Raw genomic sequence first — 20,292 nt, forward strand, 5'->3', positions numbered from 1 at the left:
ATAAAAGATGGCATATAAAGGCTTTTTATAAAAAAAAACTCCACATTACTCCTGGCCCTCTATGCGTGATTGCATGTTTGTTCTTAAGTAAATTCTTGAAGATTATCACAATGATGAACATGTTGTAGCTGCCTGTGTAAAAAGTGGTTTGTGCCACTGCTACCTTTCATATATCACTGAATGTTGGTATAACTATATTGCTTTTATAGCTGCAGGGAGATATGGACCTACACAATACTCAACTGTTTGATTCAACATTTTATTCACAGACAAATGGGTGAAATAAATAGAGGGGGGATGATTCTTGTCATAGTAACTACTATTATCACCTTCATCACCATAAAATTGGAACACACACAACACATTTACATCAGTCACTTTCAGTTAAATACATAAGTTAGAATCAATAATTGACATAGTGTATTACATGGCTTACATCAGTGTGGTTTCTTATTTCAGTAATATTTCACTTGAAGGTGAAGTTTTTTTAGCGAAGGAAATACTCTTCTTCCCAAGGCACGTCTCCTGACGTTCATGAGAAATATGATGCTTTTCTGTACAAATCATCTTTAGTGGGATGAACCAGGTCAAGTAGAAAATAAGTAGTGTTACAATACAAATCAAAACCAGTTGATAAGAGTAAAAACACAATCACAAATATAAAAATAAGAAATCATTCTACAGTAAAGTTGCATATTGACATAGTAAAAATCATAAAAAAAAGAAACATTTTCCAGTGGTTGTATTGCTTGGACTTTGGTCTTGAAACAGAAAAAGCAGCCAGCTGACTCACTGTGAATATTTTGTTTGGCTCCTAAAAACTAAAATGGTATCAGTGCGCTCTTCTCCTATGTAAATCAATGCCTCCGTATCAGTTCAGTGCAGAGTGTTCAGAGTCAGTTCAAAGTGTTCAATCAGCCAAACTGGCCTCTAATGACCATAACAATGCCATGTTTGCATATACAGTAGCCATAGCAACTAAAGTCACATGGATTTGTTGTGGTGTAGGGCTTTGAGGTCATTTGCATTATTTCCACAGTTTTCTTGATTTTATTTGTGTCTAATAGAAACGCCCACACTTACCCTGGCGCGTGGACATCACATCACATTTGAAAATTACACGATTCTAAATAAAGTTTCCTAGAATTTTAAATTTGAAAGTTAATCTGGAGCTGAAAGGTGAAACTCCCTGATCATCATGTTAATTCCTGAGAAAATCTCCCTCCAGCTTCCCTTTAAAACAAGACGATTTTCCAGTAACTACACATTTTTGAGATGTTTTTGATTTGATAAGCTCACATACTATCATCTTCCCTCCAGCGAATTAAAGCAGCTCATTATCAATATCAATGTATCTTTAGCTTTAGCCACCAAACGATCATTTGCATGCAGAAGTGGAAGAACAGTCACAGTAGAACCAAGTAATAAATCAACAAGTTTCTCAGATTTTGTCCACGTCTCTGGTACAACTATCTTGTAGTTTATCCTACTTAACAAAAATATAAAAAATATTATCTGCTTAAAAATAATTAAAATAATCACTGGCCAGAAATGTACATATCCCATGAAGCAATAGGATGGATGGATTCATAAAATAATATGGTGGTCTGTCGCAAAATGTTAAGCTAATCATAGCTGCAATAACTTTTACACCACATCTCATCCTGTAAAACACACGAGGTCACTTATAAGTGCTGGTAAATTTAGGTTTAGTTTAAAATGTAGTGACTGGGTGCCCTACTACATTTTGTATTTGATATAACAAATAAACCAATTGTACAGTTAGTTTGACTGTGAATCAATAACATATATCATGAAATGGAATCATATTAATGTGATGACTTCACATTTGAAATTGAAACAAAATTGCTGCTAATGACATAAAATTATATTTCAAGTTTCTCTCACATAGCGTTGTTATTCACGCACCAGGCAAGTCAATAAAATACTGTCCTTGCAACGGCGACATTTTATACTCAGTGCAAATAAGCACAAAGAGGAATGAGAGATAAACACACAAGTAAATGAGAAAAAGTTTGTCAGCGCTCCAAAGAAGGCTGTTGGAAAAAGTAAAGGAGCATGACAGGAAGTGATGTCATCATGCCTACCAACTAATTTGGCGTCACAGCTTTACGGTCAGTTGGGATGGCTTTGCTGATGGCTGGCAGGCATTTTGTCTTGGTCCACAGTTTGATACACAGGTCACTGTGAAGGTCAAAGCAAGCGACAGACATGTTGAACAGTGGCATGAAGGATCGGCAGCTTCTGTCCACACAGATTGAGCAGCAGTCCATAGGTCATTTGGTCATTTCAAAGTCAGAATCGATCGGATGTATATTGATCTCAGAGGTTAGTCTCATCCCAGGTTGGGTCGTTCATGTTCTTCAGAACTCTCCGGATAATCCTCTCCAGCTCTTTCCTCGCTCGCTGCTCCTCCTCCAGCGTCCTCTTCATCCTCTTGTTGTCCTGGAGAAGTGAGACAAAGAGGGATGATATGAGATTAAAACATTAATAGCAACTTCCTGGGGACCTGGAATCCCCTTCAATACCTCTATGGGTTCTTGGAGCTAAGTTTGAAACCTATAAAGTGGGACATTTGAACAGGAAACTGCTGATAATGAGAAGTCTGGGTAAGTAATACATTAAAAAACTGCAGACTCACCTGTTTGAGCTCCTGGACCTCATCTTTCAGACTGTACACAGTGTCCACCAGACTCCTGCAGGAGCAGAGTAGCTCTGTTTTACTTTAACACACACTAAAAGCAGCCTGATACAGTCAGTGACTGACACCATCATCGCTTTTCACGAAGTGTTTTGCGTCTCTGTAACCTTATATATTGTATGTTTTGTATTTCTATTTTTATGTTTAGCATGTTTATTTAATTTAACTCATTAAACTAATATCCACTGTTTTATGTTTTATATGTTCCACTTTAACACTTGGCAACCCCTGCATACATGCTGTGAATGCCTATAGGTTTTCGTTTTATATTTGGTGAGTTTCTACTACTGTGTGCTTGTGTTGTGATTGCTTTTGTGTGTTTTCTATATTTGTATTAGTTTCTTATATTTTGATGCTGCATCTTTTTATTTACCGCTGCAGTAATTCTTCTATCAAAGCCGAACTTATCTGCATGCACATTAAGTGCACTGTACACCACACACAAAGACACATCTTCATTTCTCCTCTCTCACCTCTCCTCCACTACAGTTTGTCCGTTGCTCCTGGTCTCCTCCACTATAATCTTCTCCTCCTCTGGGAACAACATGTGTACGTCCTTCCTGCTGGAGCCTGATTGAACATTGACAACAGTGTACGTTATTAACCCTGCATGCAATGCACAAACACATACACGTGCACACAAACACAGAATAACTCTACATGAAGCTAGTGTATACTCATGGGAATGCACACAGGCTCATACATAAGTACTAAGTATAAAATATACAGTAGACACACACACACACACAAAGCAAGTGAAAGGTTTGGGACGATATACAGATATATACGTCTATCCCTAGTTGTAAGCTAGCTGGTTTGCTAGCATGTCAGTGGTGTGTGACACTGATATCTTACGAGAAAACGAGGCAGTCCTGTAACTATGTGCGGTCCAGATACTGTCATAATCCGAGTCCTCTGACTGGTCAGAACAAGGCAGGTTGCCGGGGAAACCAGGGACGGTGAGGCTGGTGTCAGCGAGCACATGGTTGTGCATGAGGTCAGTCCCTTGCCAGGCTGTACCATAAAGTTACCAGCAATTGACGGGGTATGAACAAACCAAATTGAATGTTGAGTGGGGATGAGGGGAGGAGTACAAACCATATTGGATAAAAGATGAGGGTTTGGGACAAAAAATATTGTTGTTGTGGACAGAAAAAAAAACAAATGCAACGAGAAATGAAAGGAAAACGGTTTGTGTGGGATAAATCATATTAAATTTAAGGAAACAAGAGTAAGACACAGACGGTGATGAAACCAAACAAGAGCATGAGGATGAAAAATACAATGTTTGGAGGATGAGGAAAGCAGAGGAACGCAGGGAAGGCATAAAAAGAGAGGAGAGAGAAAAACATTGTTAGAGCTGACAGCAGAGAACAAACAGTGGTTAGCAATAAGACAGCTAGCAGTGTGTGAGCATGCCAATGTGTGTGTGTACTCACTGGAGTTGAGAGTCTGTCGTGTCTTGGCGCTGGTGCAGTAGGCCTCAATCACTTTCAGAATCTGAGCGTCCTCCTCTAGAGCTGCTGTACCTGAGAGACGAGGACAGGGGCAGAAGGACAGGTGAGGGAGTGGAGAAAGACAGAAAAGAGAGCGCTCAAGTGTATTTAAGTTGCTGAGTTGCATACTTACTTTTTCTGACAGTGAAGTCCTCTTCTGAAGGTTTCCTCTCTGGCTTCCTCTTAGGGAGCAGCTTCTTCATGTTCTTAGGACTCTTACTCAGATCCTACAGACAACAACACAGAAACATGTGCTGTAGGAATGTAGCTCCAATCCCAATTTAACAGGACTCAACAAATTCTTTGCTCACATTCTTACACATTATTTCACTGGGATAAGGTCAAGGGAATGAATTTGGAAAAAAAAAACAGTTCTCTATCTTCTTAAAAACATCCTCAATGACCCTGAAGGTCCCCAGATCCCACTAAGAGCAACACATATATAACATGTAAAGTATAAGTATGGTCCCGACTCATTTTAGTATGCCAGTGTACAGCACCTCCTTCTGGCAGAGAGCAGCTGAGGGCCGGAGTGGAGGCGCAGGGCGTAGGCAGCTCAGGCTCCAGGGTTTGGGTGTACTCGGTGGCTCCAGGGGCCCCCACATTGGGCTGCTGCTGTGGCCTGTCCCATATGAAGAGGGATGGGGAAGGGTGTGGTAGGTGTGTCCAATGCTCCCTCCACGGGACTCCGAGTGTCTGGAGGGAGTGGCGGGCTGAGAGGGCAACTGGGAGAAGCAAAGGGGAGACAGATACTGTATGAGAGCAGCAAAGTGGATGAGGATCAACTTATTCCGAGAAAACCTGGAGACTTACCGTGTGACAGACGGACTGAGGCTTGTGCGAGGGTGTGTGCCCGGCCGGAGTGTGTGTGTGTTTGGTGAGAAGGTCCAACCAGTCCTGTAGATCGTGCTGACTGTTACACGCCACCTGCATCCGCTCACACTGGCCACCTGCACAACAACACACAAAACCAAATGTATAAATGTACAGACAAACAGGCAGAGGTCAAGGGCAAGCTTTCACACACTTTGTCTGACCATTGACTAGTTGTGTTTATAGTAAGCTTGTGATATTATTATCATTATATTTCCTCCTATAATGCCTTTGAACAACACACAGAGAAAGGGCCTTGACTTCTGGTTAACTAGTTCATACAGGGATTCTATAAATGAGCTCTATTAAAAAGAAAAAGGTCTACTAGCTAAATTAGAGAGAGGGCTGACCGGATATTTCAAAAGCATTCCTCAGGTTTTCTCCGTCTTCTATTCTGGAGATGAGCATTCCTGACAGTGGCATCTTCCCCTGTAGAGACACACAGAAACACACAATGTACACGAGGAGTTTTTGAGGCACATTTACACCCTGTACAAGAGTGTAAACTCAGCACACTTATACAGAAATCACCATTTAAAGTTTAATCTCATGTACTGTAAACATACCTGATAGATGAAGCCACTCATCCTCATGCTGGCAGAGAGTACGAGCAGCGTGTGAGGGAAGAGGACGAGGTAGCGTTCATTTGACTCCTGAAAAACAAATGTGCCTTTTATGTACTCTTTCGCTCTCCTCTAGTAAATCAAAACTCTACACTTTAAAATGTGGTTCAGTCCTTTTTCAAATGACTGAGACATGACTCATTTGTGGTGTACCTGACAGTTCTGCGTGTGGACTGTAGCATGGGACATGTGGAGAACAGGACCGAGGGTTCTGATGTCATCCCCCTCCCAGTTTCTGATTGGCTCTGTTAAAATCTGCAACTCCAGGTCCTTCTTCTTCCTCACCTCCTGACACTGAGCCTGAACACACACAGACACAGTAGTTGGTATGACTTCATATAAATAGACACACATGCAAGCCTGTGAGACTAGTAAACTCAATCTAACTAATACACGTGTGTGTGTTTGTAGCTTACTGCAAAGTCTTTAAAGGCCATCATGGAAGCATTGAGATCAGCTTTGTCAGGATGTTGGTCCTTAGACAAAGACAAAGAAGAAAAATTACACTCAGTTCATTGTTATGTTACCCAGAAGTGGAAGAGATCTACAGAGAGACAGACAGATTGAAGCTAACCTCCATGTGTCTGTCCAGTTCTTTCAGCAGCGTTGGGTATCTCTCCAGTCTGGTGAAGGGTTTACTCAGACTAGTGGTCAGAGTCAGGATCCCAGGAGCGGACGCCCCCTTTGACTCCATGTACTCCCCCAGTTCTTCACTGTGATGCACACAGGCAAACACATAAAATATATGCACGTACTTTTAGAGCAAACACACATGTTTTTGTTTTCTCTTTTCAGCAGAATATTTGGTGCTGTGGTTTAAACACATGCACACGCCTGCAAACACAGTGCATCTGTACCTGTGCTGTGTGAGTACATTGACAGCAGACGGGTGGTTGGAGCAGTAGGCCACATAGATGATCTTTATCTGGGGCATCAGACTCAGGAAGAACCCCCCAATCCTCTGCTGGCTCTCTGGGAGTCTACAAACACAAATGACACGTTGGACTGTATTTACTCAGACAAACAGATTGTTACTTCAGTCTAACACTAGATGTCTCTGTCGCTTTAATAACGGCCTACAGTATCAGGTCTGAGCTTCAGTCTGCCTGCACCCCTCTGTCTTGAAGTTAGAGGATGTTTTTTTAGTTAAACAGGATGTTAAAGTTGAAGAGCTTTTATTCCCACCTGGAAGTGAAATTAAAACCTATAAAAAAAATATATATATATATGTATATATATATATATATATATAACAAAACCGTTAACACTGTGAGACTGACTATTCTTTATTTAGCTGGTAATTGATGTAATTGACTTGACTAGTTTATAACATCTGCATCTGTGGCAGACAGAAAAGAAATTGGTGCACTGACTTTGTATGCTCCTCTAAGGACTGAACCAACATCTGCTGGAAGGTTGAGATCTCCTCCAGATTTCCCTGAATGTGACTGATGTCAACACTGCTGAGTCTGTAGAGGAGAAGAGAGGACATTTCCAATGAAAGTCTGGTATAAATAAATCACTACACTTGCCAAGCTCTAATATACAGGGATAGTAATACATGTACAATGCCTTTTGTAATGTATGTATGTGTACAATGTAGGATACCACAGATACTGTACATAACATCTAGTATGCATATGATATACAGTATTTGTGTGTGATAAGGTACATGTGTACATGTGTGATTATACTGGTATTACAATAGATATGCTAGTGTCTGTACCACTACCTCTAAAATCCGACTCTGCTGAATAAAACAATACAAAATGTAAAAATGACTCTACCTGTCTGTGGGGTGAAGTGAGCGCAGGTACGAGCCCAGGAGACTCTGTAGCTCCCTCGAATATTCACTCTCTGCTTCCAGGATGTTTTGTAGCACCTGACAGAGACACAACCCACAAACACACACACACACACACACACACAGACTTTTATATTAATTACAGTGAGTGATATAAAGAATAAATAATGGACAAATGGCAGTACTATGTGCTTTTGCCCATGAAAATTCTTATTCCCACACAATCAATTTACTAATTAATTTACTAATCTCATCAATCAAGCTGCTCAGTGATCAATTATAGAGGCAATCTTGGTTGGGAAGAGGATTGCAGCTTTTCTCTGTTTTATATCACAGTAAACTGAATATCTTTGGATTTTGGAATGTTGATCGGACAAAAGACGACATTTCAAGACTCTGAAGGGCATTTTTCGCTATTTTCTGACGTTTAATAGATCAAATGTTTAATTGGTTAGTCAAGAAAATAACTGGATTAACGGATAATGAAAATGAATGAGCCAATGAATCCTTACAGCCAATAAAAGTGCCTGTTGGCTTTTTAGTGGGGGATGTATTTTGTAATAGGATAATGGAGAGAGACATCAGACCCGATGGGAGCTGTAACACTGACATGAGTCGACTCCACAGGCTAATTGGCTAATCTCTCCACAACATCAGAAATCTCTCAGGAATGAGGTCTCTGGTAATGAATTGTTGCATTTTAGTAACACATGTTGCTGTGTCTCCCCTCAGATCTGGAGGTTGTAAAAATTGAACTGCAGTTGAAGCAGCTCCAGTTATTTATCTATAATACATTTTTATGCCTTCAATATACATTAAACATTGATGTGTTAGAGGACCTGGAGAGGATGCAAGGAGGCATTGACTACAAGAACCGTGACAACATGTGTTTTCAACTTGAAACAAAAGCATAGCCTTTATCAGACTATACAAACGCACAAAGAAAAAAGCCCAAAGCGTGCATCTTCTACTTATACAAGCTTCTGTTCTAAAGCTTTTTGGGAGGCTCCATTAGAAGAAAGACAAAAACTCTTCTTTATTTATAACTTCTTTTTGTTTTGCAGTTCTCTCTGGGAACAGCTTTGACTTCAGGCGAGGTCTGTGAGTGAGAGAGAGAGACTCAGGTAGCCCAACCAAAGATGGACTTTCTAGAGAGACTGTGACAGCTTGTTGCATTATTAAAAAACACACAAACATCACACACACACACACACACACACACATACATACACACACACACACCGGCAGAAGCCAACCCTGGGGCAAGGCTGCCCCAGAAACCACTGGAATGGAAGAAATAACCTACATTACATCTGCTGCACTCTCACACACACACACACACGCTCACACAGATGACACATGAAGGGGTGCCATGCAGGCTTCTATACACACACACACACGCACACACACACACACACAGTGACACAATCATTAATTGGATGTGCGGATGAAACATAATTGATTATAACAGCCCACAAAGCAGACACACATCACCCCATCAGTCTGACCCTAAAGCTGTAAGCATGGGATACTCCATTTCTGTGTAATGTCTACCACTGTCACTATCATGTATCCTGAACTAAACTAGATTTAATTCAAATTCAAAATCGTAATTATAGGCCTAAACTTAATCTATTCTAGTAGAATTGGTAGTAGATTGATTGTGAGAACATGTTTAACGTGGACACGAATAATGATGCTCACCACGTTGTAGTAGGTCTTACTGATGATAGTGGTGTCAAAACCTTTAGGGGGGCTTTTCAGGGTCCCAGACTTTGGCTTGTCTGATGTCTTGTCTATAAAGCAAGAAAGAGGGACAGAACGATTCAAAGACCAGATGGACACAAGGACAAGGTGAAAGGAAGTTACATCAAGTTACACTTAAAGCAGTGAAAAGTACATGTTTTGCTTCTCTCTAAACGTTATTACATGTTTCTGTTTCTGTGATAAGTGTGCAGCCTATAAAACTCAAACAAAAGCAAAGACATCACAGTTCTGCCCACATTGTGTGATTTCAAAGAAAACCACATTAAAGCTCTTTAATGTTCTTTCACTGTCAGCTACAAAGAAATATAAAAACAATACCACATTTGAAAAAACATTGCAACTGAATACAACAAAAGATTAAAAATATACTGTAGGTCTGAAAAAGGAACAACGAATACCTTCAGATTATTTTAGACCAACAGCAAAATAACTACATTAATACACGTACCACTTTATTGTGTGCACTGATCTGTCTTGCTAGAGATATAACAACTCTCGTGGTGACTGAACTGTCAATGCTATTCAATAAAATTACATGGAAAAAATGTTAACATTTCCTAACTGTAGAGCAATGTTGTGGCCATACATTCTACAAAAGTAGGACAACCAATGATTGAAAGCTTTACTGACTCCACAACGTGATGTCATTCCCCTGGCCTAGTTATTGCTTTTTCAACATTATATGGCCAATAATAACGCATGCTGTCACATCCTTCAGTTCACTATTGTCCTTTACAGACATGTAAAGCCAGAAGACTAATAAGCATTTTCTACATAATGGGTAGCTTATTGACTAGAGAAAGTAAAGAGCTACTTGAAGCTGACTCTACTATAACCAGGATGCTATGAAAGATAAAGTAGAGGTCTTTTCTTTGTCTAGCTTTTCTTGATTTTAAACCTAATCCTGGTCTTGGAGCATGAACAAAGGACCACAGACTGCCTATAGTTCTTTGCTTTTCATGTGTAACGTGTCTTTGTCATGATTCTGACCAAAGCTCAGTCTCAAAAACAATGATTTATGTCAATAAACCAAGACGACAGGCACATGCAGCCTCTGCTTGCCAAACAACCACAGCCATGATAAGCCTCCCTCCAGTGCAAGCCTGCTATCTCACACGTCAAACAACTCCCATATGCCTCTCCTGCCATTCCTCACTGCACCATTATCATGGTCCTTGTTTTCTGCTGTAAGCTTTAAGTCAGGAAGTTCCTTTCTATACAGCAGCTCTGGAACTTCCTGTCTTTGTGTGCTTGTGGAGCTTCCTTCCTTCGTTCCTGCCTTCTCTCCTCAGAAAGCAACACAATCAGACAAGACATGAGGACATGGCTCTTACAAGCACAGGAGGCAGCGGTTAACAGCCTCAAGAACTCAACGGTGTTTAGTTTGATGTCAGAAATACAAATCAACCCGACTTTCAATAATGTTCCCATATATCTATGAAAAACACATAGATCCACACACTCCTTAATATGAACTGAAAGTCTGAATTGAATGCCTTCAATGCTTAAATTAAGTTATTAAATTCCTTAAAATCCCTGAGAAATTTCTGATTTAATGAAGCAAAATAAATGCTACACACAGATTAGCACTCTGTTGCAGTACGTTTCAAGGATAATTAGGCCAGTCTACTTCTTTAAGAAATCACGCTACAACTAAAAGAGGTAGTTATTATCAGTAAAAACAGACCTGCAGGATGTATGTTTGTGTGTGTATCTGTGTGGGAAAATCTTCAAATTCATCTTGGAAGGTTTGGCTCTAATATAATGTTTGATGATTTATCTGCTTTATCTTTAGCACAAGAAGGTGAATGTTTATTTTACTTTAATTTTAATTAAAACTGCAATAAATTATTAATAGCTCTTATCTTGCAGTCTTGGTGGAAGCACATGCAACATATTTTATAAACAAGCTGTTGTATTCTTAAAGGTAAAAAGCAGTGCAGAACTGTGACCAAAACAATGATAAGGAAGTAGTTTATTATGTCAACATTTGAAGCAATATGAGCTACACCCACCGCTTCCTTTCAGCTCCCGTACATAGTTACTGGGGAACCACCCGGACCTGCCGTTGATCGAGCCTTCCCACCAGCCCCCCTCCTCCTGCCGGCTCACGCTGATGATGTCGCCCTTGGAGAAAGAGAGCTCATCCTCATTGGTCTGCTGGAAGGGAAACCGCGCCTTGAACAGCACGTGGCCACACCCACTGCCCTCTGACATGTCCTGAGAAAGAGGAATATAGAGCCGACTGATTCGCTGCATAATGAAAACATAATGTTTGTTTGCTAGTCGTGGTCAGAGAGAGGGACCTACACTGTTCAAGAGCAGGACTTCAGAAGATGAATATCTGAGTTTTCATAACAGACTAATATCAGTTGTGTGCATCTAACCCTGGTCAGTGTTTGTCTACTGTCATTACTCTTGAGATGTGTTGTTGTGTTGTCATGGTAACTCACCAGGCTGCGGTACTGAGGCTGCAGCAGTTTAGAGGAGCAACTCTGAGTGTTCAGAGAGTCAAATGATTTGATCCTCAATGTTGCGGAGTGCGGCACACACACACTGTCTTCGGAATCACCTAAATCTACACACAATGGTCCAATTAACAGTCTAGATAATGATACTAATACTAAAACACCAGTATAATGTCATATGACATTATCGCTCATGATACTAATACCTACATTATTAGAGCTACTTTTAATAATAATATGAATAAAGATATAAACTTAGACGAACAGAATAAAAACTAAGAAACGTGAACAAAAGAAGGGACAAGTTCCTTAAAAATGAAAAGCCTGTGAACATGAAAAATATGCCTTAAAAAGGAAATAACTATTACAGACACACACTCACACATGCACATAAACACAATAATCTCACCTTCTGTAGCTTTGTTAAGGGTCACCAAGGAGTTTAGGACCTTGGAGAAGTTCAGTCCCTGCAGGAGGTCATTGACCTCAAAAGGCTAAAGGAAAGAAAACCGAATAAAGAATATAAAATACATATAGAGGAGTCTGAGACGGAAGAGAAAAAAACACATACACACATTCATAAAAAATGTATAAAGCACGACATTAACAAGGACACAACACTGTCTTCCTGACATTTCCATGCATGAATCTCCCACAGAGATGAAGTCTAGTTTGTGATCATAATAAGCTGAACAATCACTACAACAACAACAACAACAAAGATAACAATACAAAAAAATAATATTATATAATAATATATAACTTTTGTTCTGTTTTGTTCCTTTATAATACAGTATCATTAATTAGCTGGGATCAGTACTCATTAAGAATTCACATTATGAAAACGTACGTCAGCCTAAAAATGAAGAAATACTAAGTTTAGCAGGGGTTTACATCTCTGCTCCAACTGCAGTCTGGAGCAGGATTACTCAAAGTCTGAGCTCCCCCTTGTAATCTCCCCATCACACACACACACACACACACACACACACACACACACACACACACACACAGCCATAATCAAAATACCCCTAAGGCCCCTAATCTTGTGTATACCACACACCGACTGACTTCTACATTCCCAAGGCATGAAGGTGAAGGAATCTGGGGCGTGAAAGTCAAAGCTAAAACATCCTGATTTGGGACTTTACAAAATGAATTTGAAACTATTTCAAATGAAATGCCCACAGGTACATGCTGAGAGCAGCCAGAAATAGTTTCCAGATTGGATCTCTTTAATCTAATGATAAAACTACACAGCTCTTTAATGTAGTCCTTCTTTTAAAAATCCACTTGGTCTGATTTATACACACAGGCTGATTAGTAGTCAGAGCAGTATGGATCCAACAGTTAATACACACTTTCACCTCTCCCACTGGCTTTGGGCCAAGATACAATATGACGCTTTTCCACTGCTGCAGTAGAAGTGTAGCAGTGCTAAGGTTGCATTTGCACACATTTCACGTATTTAGCTGCCGCTCCTTCCAGTAAAATAATCAATAGATATGATCAATACTGTAATCTCACACTAAGAACCACGTGTCGAATGTCAGCACTCGCAGAAAGATCTTATATTGAAATATTAGACAGCACTTTATTCATCCCTGAAATAATTAGGTACATTTTGTGTGATATATTTCTTAATTATCATTAAGTCCTTAAGAGGAGAGAACTGTGTTTACTTACATATTGTACATAATAAACATGAGTAAAACCTGCTTTTAATGTATAAACATTTAAATGAAAATTAATATTGTTTTCATGGAATGAGTGTCTTCTTAAAGTTTAATATAATCAAAATTTGACATGATATAAATAACAGTAATGCTGCTACAATTAGCCAAAATATTTTAATAGCTACACAGTAAATGCAGTTGTGTTCATCTTGTTGGGTCTGTAGTACTCTTGCCTGCAGCTGTGAGAGGCAGCGATCACGCGTGTGATTGGTCAAAAAGCGTACCTAATAATAGGGAGCGCTTGATTTAATGCTGCAGAGAAGGCACTCTAAATGCACAGAATCAATATCCCACCCGATTAACTTTAATTAATAGCAGAAGCCAAATGTATGATTGCGATTTTTATCTGATTAATTGTGTAGCTCTGGTTAATCATGGACTCAGAACTCATCCACAGTCATACTGGCACTTGTAATCCTTCGCTATTGGACAGACAGTCTGGCCTTCCTCTGCTTGTCCGATGACTGCCTGGGAGAATTACTACACTGATGTCAGTCAGGCTGCTGGTAATGGAGGCCTTGGCTTCCAGCAACATGGCTGACAAGCCTCTAATCAACCTGATTGGAAAATCCACTGGCTGCCTGGCGTGTTGCATTACATCAGCCCACAATTCTCCTCTCCTCCATTCCATCTTTTCATACTCTTTCCATTGTTCCTTCACCGCAGATTCAAGACTTTTGTTTAAAGACATCTCCCTCATTACTGCCAGGGCTTTTAGGGACGTCAAAATAATTTTCCAAGTCTGGACCAAACCTTGTTATAGGTCTACAGCCCAGGACTCCTGTGTTGCATAATCTGCTCTTCTCCATTACGATTCGATGGCTTTTTCCATGGCGAAGATCAATAGTGTGTGTGTGTGTGTGTGTGTGTGTGTGTGTGTGTGTGTGTGTGTTTGTGGTGTCATTTTATACCACACTACTCAGTAGCCTACTCTACACACCCACTGTGGAGCAGGACATGACCTGGCTTGACCCACTGTTGTGCAAACACACAGACACATGCACATACCCTATTACATGTTTTTGAACTCATAACAGTACAGATATATTTTAGATAAACGTGCCAACAGCCAAACATTTGGAACTATTTCAGTATTTCAAACTTTATATTTGACTTTATATTTCTGTGCTAAACAATTCTGCAAAACTATTGATTGCTTTCCACAGATATTTCTTATCAGAGTAGAAAAGCCTCTGAAAGAGCATTCAGACAATCATAGAACTCAAAAGTTATATAATCGTCATCACCAATAACAACATGTATGCATATCGTCATCATCATTATCATCATGTGATAATATTCATGCAAAACTGTGTGCAATCTGATCCAAATGTCTCCTCAGAATCACTTTCAGTAAAAGGATTCCCATAGCCAGTATTGACCCAGTCACATGTATCTGTATCATATCTCTCATTTCAAAGAGGGACCACGCCAACTGGCTGGACTACAGTCACCATAAATAGAAAGACAAAACCTACCCAATATGTTCATCTATTCCACACACTCAAACAAATGAACCATAACTCATCCTCAGGCAGCAATAACACATTTAACCCTTTAGGTCTAAAACCATCTTATAGAAACAGCAACTGCACAGTGCAGTTGGACGTTTTACTGTCAGTATGTTTCTTTGAATTTACCACTATAACGCAGTGTTTAGATGTTTGAATGGCTCAGAAACAACATTTAAATGAATTAAAAACTAAACACAGACACACTATCTATATTTTAATGTCTCATTATAAAGAAATATCTGACAATAAAGTTCACAGGACACATCACAGCCATATTTACATGTAAATGACACCTTTCCAGGTTGCTCGTGAGTACAGTAGCTAACTGTTGCTGTCTCGTGCCGTTAACAGGAGTAACGGCTAAACAATAACAGTGTAAAAGACGTCACTGATCAACAGCAGGATACATAAGTTTTAAAAGGTAGTTTAAATGATTTATATGTTTGTGTAGGTATGGGGCAATCTGTTTTCTAGGCTTCATACTGTGTAAGTGCATTAATAAATAAATAATTCATATGTAAACTCACCTCCACACCGAAAGACGCGCAGCCTTTAATAAACTCGCTAATGTTCCTCTGACACTCGCTGTCGCTCCTCGGTTCCTGGGAAAACTACACACAAAAAATAGCTGAATTAGCTTAAAATACTGGCACAAAACATTAATAAACGGTTAATGAAGGTGTTTGAGGTGTTTCCGCATGAAAACAATCTTATTCCAGGCGTTCCTGGTGCACTTGCCACTTGCTGCTTATCAGTATCAAGCTAGCTAATAAGTCAAACTTCCGGTTTCAACTTTCAAACTAAAGCATTATTTGAGAGAGGTTTTCATACATTTTGTGTTTGAAATTGGACTTTCAGTAAAAACATTTACCATTATTTTATTACAGTTAATAGTAAGATACCTAGTTGTTGTAGTCTTGTGTATCTGTATTTTTTCAGTTACTTCTTCAGGATAAATAAAGTCTTTTATCTACTCTTCCTAGTCGTCATATCTGCAAAAAGCGCATTGAGAAAAAACTCACTTACAAAACCTATATTATGTAACTTGAAATTAGGTCTGATGCCGTCACAAAAGTGGACCTGTGGTGGCAAAGCTGCTCCTAGAGGAGGTAAAATAAATAGCATAGGGGGTGATTCACAGCCTCTGACACGTTTTATGCCTTTATTTTGAAAAAAGCCATGCCTCACTCTGTGTTGACTTGAAGTTAACAGAGGCTACTTTGATAGAGATCTACAATCTCCCAGGGAAGTTGGATAAGCCAAAGGAGGATATGACGTTGACAGGTTCATGGTCCATTGTGTGTGTGTGTGTGTGTGTGTGTGTGTGTGTGAGAGAGAGAGAGAGAGAGAGAGAGAGAGAGAGAGAGAGAGAGAGAGAGAGAGAGTCAAATTCAAATTTTATATTCAAATTATTGGCATGTAAAAGAAGCCTTTAAGAGTCCCAGCATTAACTAACTATAGTAGGCATATGTAGTAAAGTAATAGGCTATAGCACTATTACTGCAGTACTGGTCGTGGTAATCAGTTGAGCTATTAGTTATGGTAACCAGTAGACCACAACTCACAGTCATTGTAGCATCATAATCGATTAACTCAATGCAGAATTAGCCTACATTCAGTATAAGTAGTATTTCTATTAGCGTTATTAGTATTACAGCAACATATTTTTATAATAATTTATGCAGGACTCAGATTTACATAGGCTGGTATATGCCACATATCTTCCTCGCTTTTTTTGCCCCTGAACGAAAACAATAACAAATAAATATGTACATCTTAAAAAAATAGTAAAGAACTCTATTTTACTGTTACTGTTTCAGGATGTTCATAAGCTAATTCGGTTTATTTATTCATCATGTAGGTAAAGGGGCTGAAGTTGTTTTGTTTTTATGTTGTTTTCCATGTTTTTATATACCATATGTATTTAATAATGTTTTTTTTCCTTCCATAGTCCTCTATCCCTCAATGCACTTACTTTGTCCACCGTCCCGGGTCTGAGTCGCTCCAGCAGCCTGCACAGCACCGCTCCATCCTTCAGGGACGCCTGGAGGAAAGCCTCTGGATCCGAGATGCTTTTCTTGGGAGACTCCAGGACCCCCAGCGTTATGAGCCACGTTACCGTCTGTTCGGCCGAATTCATGCCTGGGTCTCTAATGTCTTAAAACAACAGCAGCAGCAGCAGCAGCACTCTTCTGTGTCTGCGCTATCCTACTTGTGGTCCGTCCAGAAATGAGACAGGAGGGTCAGCCCCGCCTTGTTTGAACATTACAATCAGCGCGCACTGGTTGGTTCACACGGGCTGTTATTCCAAAAGAGAAAAAAATAAAGAGGAAATGAGAAATAAAGGTGGTTCCTTCCTTTGACCGCTTCGTATTGTCCCGCACTGTTCCCTCTCTCTCTCTCTGAGCGGATGCTGGCATCACCTTTGCTTGTGTGCACAACTGTAGCAGCAGCACCAGAGTCAAGAGACGCACTGTGGGACACGACTTCCTTTGACCGTTTTCAAACTAAGAGCACATACTTGACGAGCTTGTGGAAAGTTTGTTTACAAAAGTACAATAAGGAATGTTAATGTTCACTGTTGACAGTCGTTTTCTGTTTAACGAGTTTGTATCACCACTGTTCTGTTTTTCTTTGTCCACTAATCTTATTTTATATGTTTTGGCAACACAAATGTCTTAACATGCAATGATGCAGTCCATGCACCATGCCAATAAAGGAAGTTGAAATTGAAATCACAGAAATATTATTCAAATAACAATTTAAAAAACTAGCTATGTATGTACAATGAGCCACAATAAAGGTCTATTATTTAACAACTACAATTTCCTTCATTAGGTTACCATATATCAATATCCACAAGGCTCACATAGGATGGTCTATTACTCAGGGCTGCAATACTAGACATATCCATAAGATATATATAATATATACATAATTGTTTCACTGAATATTTAAATTGATGACTTATCTTTTCAAAACTTTTGCGCTTATTTCTTATACCTCAGTAATTTTGCATTTTTACTTTGAAGGCAAAAGCGTGTAACTTCCGTTTTAACCCTTGCTTTCTTTGATGAGCTGACAGCAGCACATCGCAGGACCGTCCCACTGATGACTAACAGCCTAATTAAACCATTCCGTGCAGATATACGACGGGCCCCATCTGATAGAGTCAGAGACTGAAATAGACTGTTCAATTCCCAAATGGCTGTGAATGAAATGTATTTATATATCCAGCAAGTTCCTCTCTATTTTCCAGCAACATGTTGGACAGATATGTGCGCTATGCCAGACTCCATTCAAGAATCTGCACGTTTAAAATATGTGGCTGATTTATCCACACGATAATAAATTTTTATTGTAGGAAGAGGAAAGCAGTTAAACATAACAATAACGATTAATAGTTATGCCTCGAAGAGTGGCTGATCGCTGTTCAGAAAAAGTCAGCAGTGAGCCTAAATTGTGCTAACGCACTGATTTATTCAATGAACCATAATTTACGTGTTAAGTCGATTTCTTCCTGCGACTGCAGGGGCATGGCATTATTAATTCATTGACTGAAAGCCTTTTATCGTCAACTGTGTCAAACTGGGCTGTGTCGCCCTCTGTCGGACAGTTTAGTTTATAGGTTTTGCTGATAGCAAAGTTTCCACTTTACAGTAGTTTGTTCATTAATAAATAACCCTATGTTATGTTCTCAAACATTTCATTTACTCCAGTACAATCCCATACAGGGACACTGGAAAGCAATAAGGGAAAACTTCCAACAAGAATAATATGGAGTCATGAGGTAGCAAAGTGAATAAAAAGTTCCCCCTAAAATGTGGTAAATCTAACCCTAAAACAGGGTTAGCACCATCGGACTATTTATCTGCACACAATATGAAACACTGCAGCAGAACTACTGCAGCTGCTAATTTATTGGTTGTAAGCCACGTACACACACACACACACACACACACACAAAATGCCCATCATGCACCATTGTGTCTTTCTTTCATGAAAACAGGAACCTTGGAGTCTTGTAATAGCTATATATTCAATTTCTAGTCACCAGACATGTCAAATTATTTAGTTTAAGTTATCTGTGCCTTCAGTGCCTCATAAATACATTTTAGGTGTGTGCTGTGGTAGAGTCATGGGTGTGCTTTGCACAACAGGATGTCACACTGTATTTAAATGAAGTACCATGTCACCTTAATGTATGAAGTCGTTCAGCAGCACAGAGCTAGTCCATAATATTCATCTCTCCTCTCTCTCGCTGTCAGAGGGCCTTGTCTTGTGAAACTGTAAAAAAAACACTGACATCAAAATGTAATTATGATTCACTTCCACCCAAGGTTCGAGAATAAAGAAGTGGCTTGTCCATGTCAGGAAAGTCAAGATATCACTATCCGATAAGGCCAGAGCTGAAAAACCAAACGCAGTCGGCCTGTGACGATGCTGGTCCTGTCATCTCACCCACGAGTCCGCGTAGAGAAAACACAGGTACATCAGGACACTCCCGGTTCATTCAGTAGTACATTGACACCAATAACAAAGAAAGATGTATCTGCATAATCCTACAAATAGGTACGTTGCGTAAACATGCAAATTAGACAGTTATTAGTATCAAAATGATTCGCATTTTTAATAGATGCCATAAAGTATAGAAGAGAAACAAACCTGTTTTCTGAAATGTAAATAGGTCACACTTTTCTTGACAGCGGTTATTGTTGTCACACATGTACATTCTCGACATACGTGACCCAAATCCCACACAGACACTCAAAGAGAGTCATCTAACTCTTCAGAGCACTAAACAAAACTACGGCGGTTGAATCTGAAACCAGGGGAGCAAAGAATTTTCCATGAGCAGCATCATGGTCACCACAGTGTACCCTCTCCACAGTTGAACACGTCTAGTTACCGCCTGCTTTGCCTAAATGCTGTTCTTCTCAGAGGGCAGTTTTTAACTTATGAATAGAATAATGGGAACAGTAATGATAAGCTTTTGATAAGGTATGACCATAAATGACTCTAAAATTACGTTTAATCTGGCTATTTAGCTTAAACCTACCACCTGCTTCAGTGCCACATGCTAACCTCAGCAATGCAGAATAACTTAAACAAATTAAAACAAATAGAAAGTGCTCATGTAGCCATGTATAAGAACATTTTTTATTTTAAACTGAGAATTTCAATAACAAGAGTCTACGGACACGCTAATGGCTCTGCCAGGCTGCCAGTGCTTTGAGCTAAATGCTAACATGCTGGTGTTTAGAATGTATCATATTTACTATGGTCGCC

The 20,292-nt window shown here is 39.6% G+C and overlaps 1 protein-coding gene across 6 annotated transcripts; it reads right to left on the reverse strand.

The window, feature by feature from the left end:
* Positions 1 to 2,052: 2,052 nt before the first annotated feature.
* Positions 2,053 to 17,143, reverse strand: arhgef7b (Rho guanine nucleotide exchange factor (GEF) 7b). 6 transcript variants are annotated; one of them, XM_070930408.1, is made up of 22 exons: positions 16,979 to 17,143; positions 15,531 to 15,614; positions 12,163 to 12,247; positions 11,739 to 11,863; positions 11,301 to 11,505; positions 9,223 to 9,302; positions 7,502 to 7,596; positions 7,088 to 7,183; positions 6,572 to 6,694; positions 6,289 to 6,427; positions 6,131 to 6,190; positions 5,868 to 6,014; positions 5,658 to 5,744; positions 5,442 to 5,520; positions 5,032 to 5,168; positions 4,719 to 4,943; positions 4,352 to 4,445; positions 4,162 to 4,251; positions 3,578 to 3,736; positions 3,196 to 3,292; positions 2,663 to 2,717; positions 2,053 to 2,466 (listed from the first exon to the last, which is right to left on the reverse strand). In XM_070930408.1, the coding sequence occupies exons 1-22, from the start codon at positions 17,141 to 17,143 to the stop codon at positions 2,344 to 2,346; spliced, it is 2,550 nt and encodes an 849-aa protein (XP_070786509.1). In that variant the 3' UTR covers positions 2,053 to 2,343. The 6 variants fall into 6 exon arrangements, with proteins under 6 accessions (XP_070786509.1, XP_070786508.1, XP_070786505.1 ...); XM_070930407.1 differs by having other exon boundaries at positions 3,196 to 3,282; positions 3,565 to 3,736; XM_070930404.1 differs by having other exon boundaries at positions 9,223 to 9,314.
* Positions 17,144 to 20,292: the final 3,149 nt, after the last annotated feature.

Source organism: Enoplosus armatus, chromosome 24 (assembly GCF_043641665.1).
Source record: "Enoplosus armatus isolate fEnoArm2 chromosome 24, fEnoArm2.hap1, whole genome shotgun sequence".
Taxonomy (NCBI): Eukaryota; Metazoa; Chordata; class Actinopteri; order Centrarchiformes; family Enoplosidae; genus Enoplosus; species Enoplosus armatus.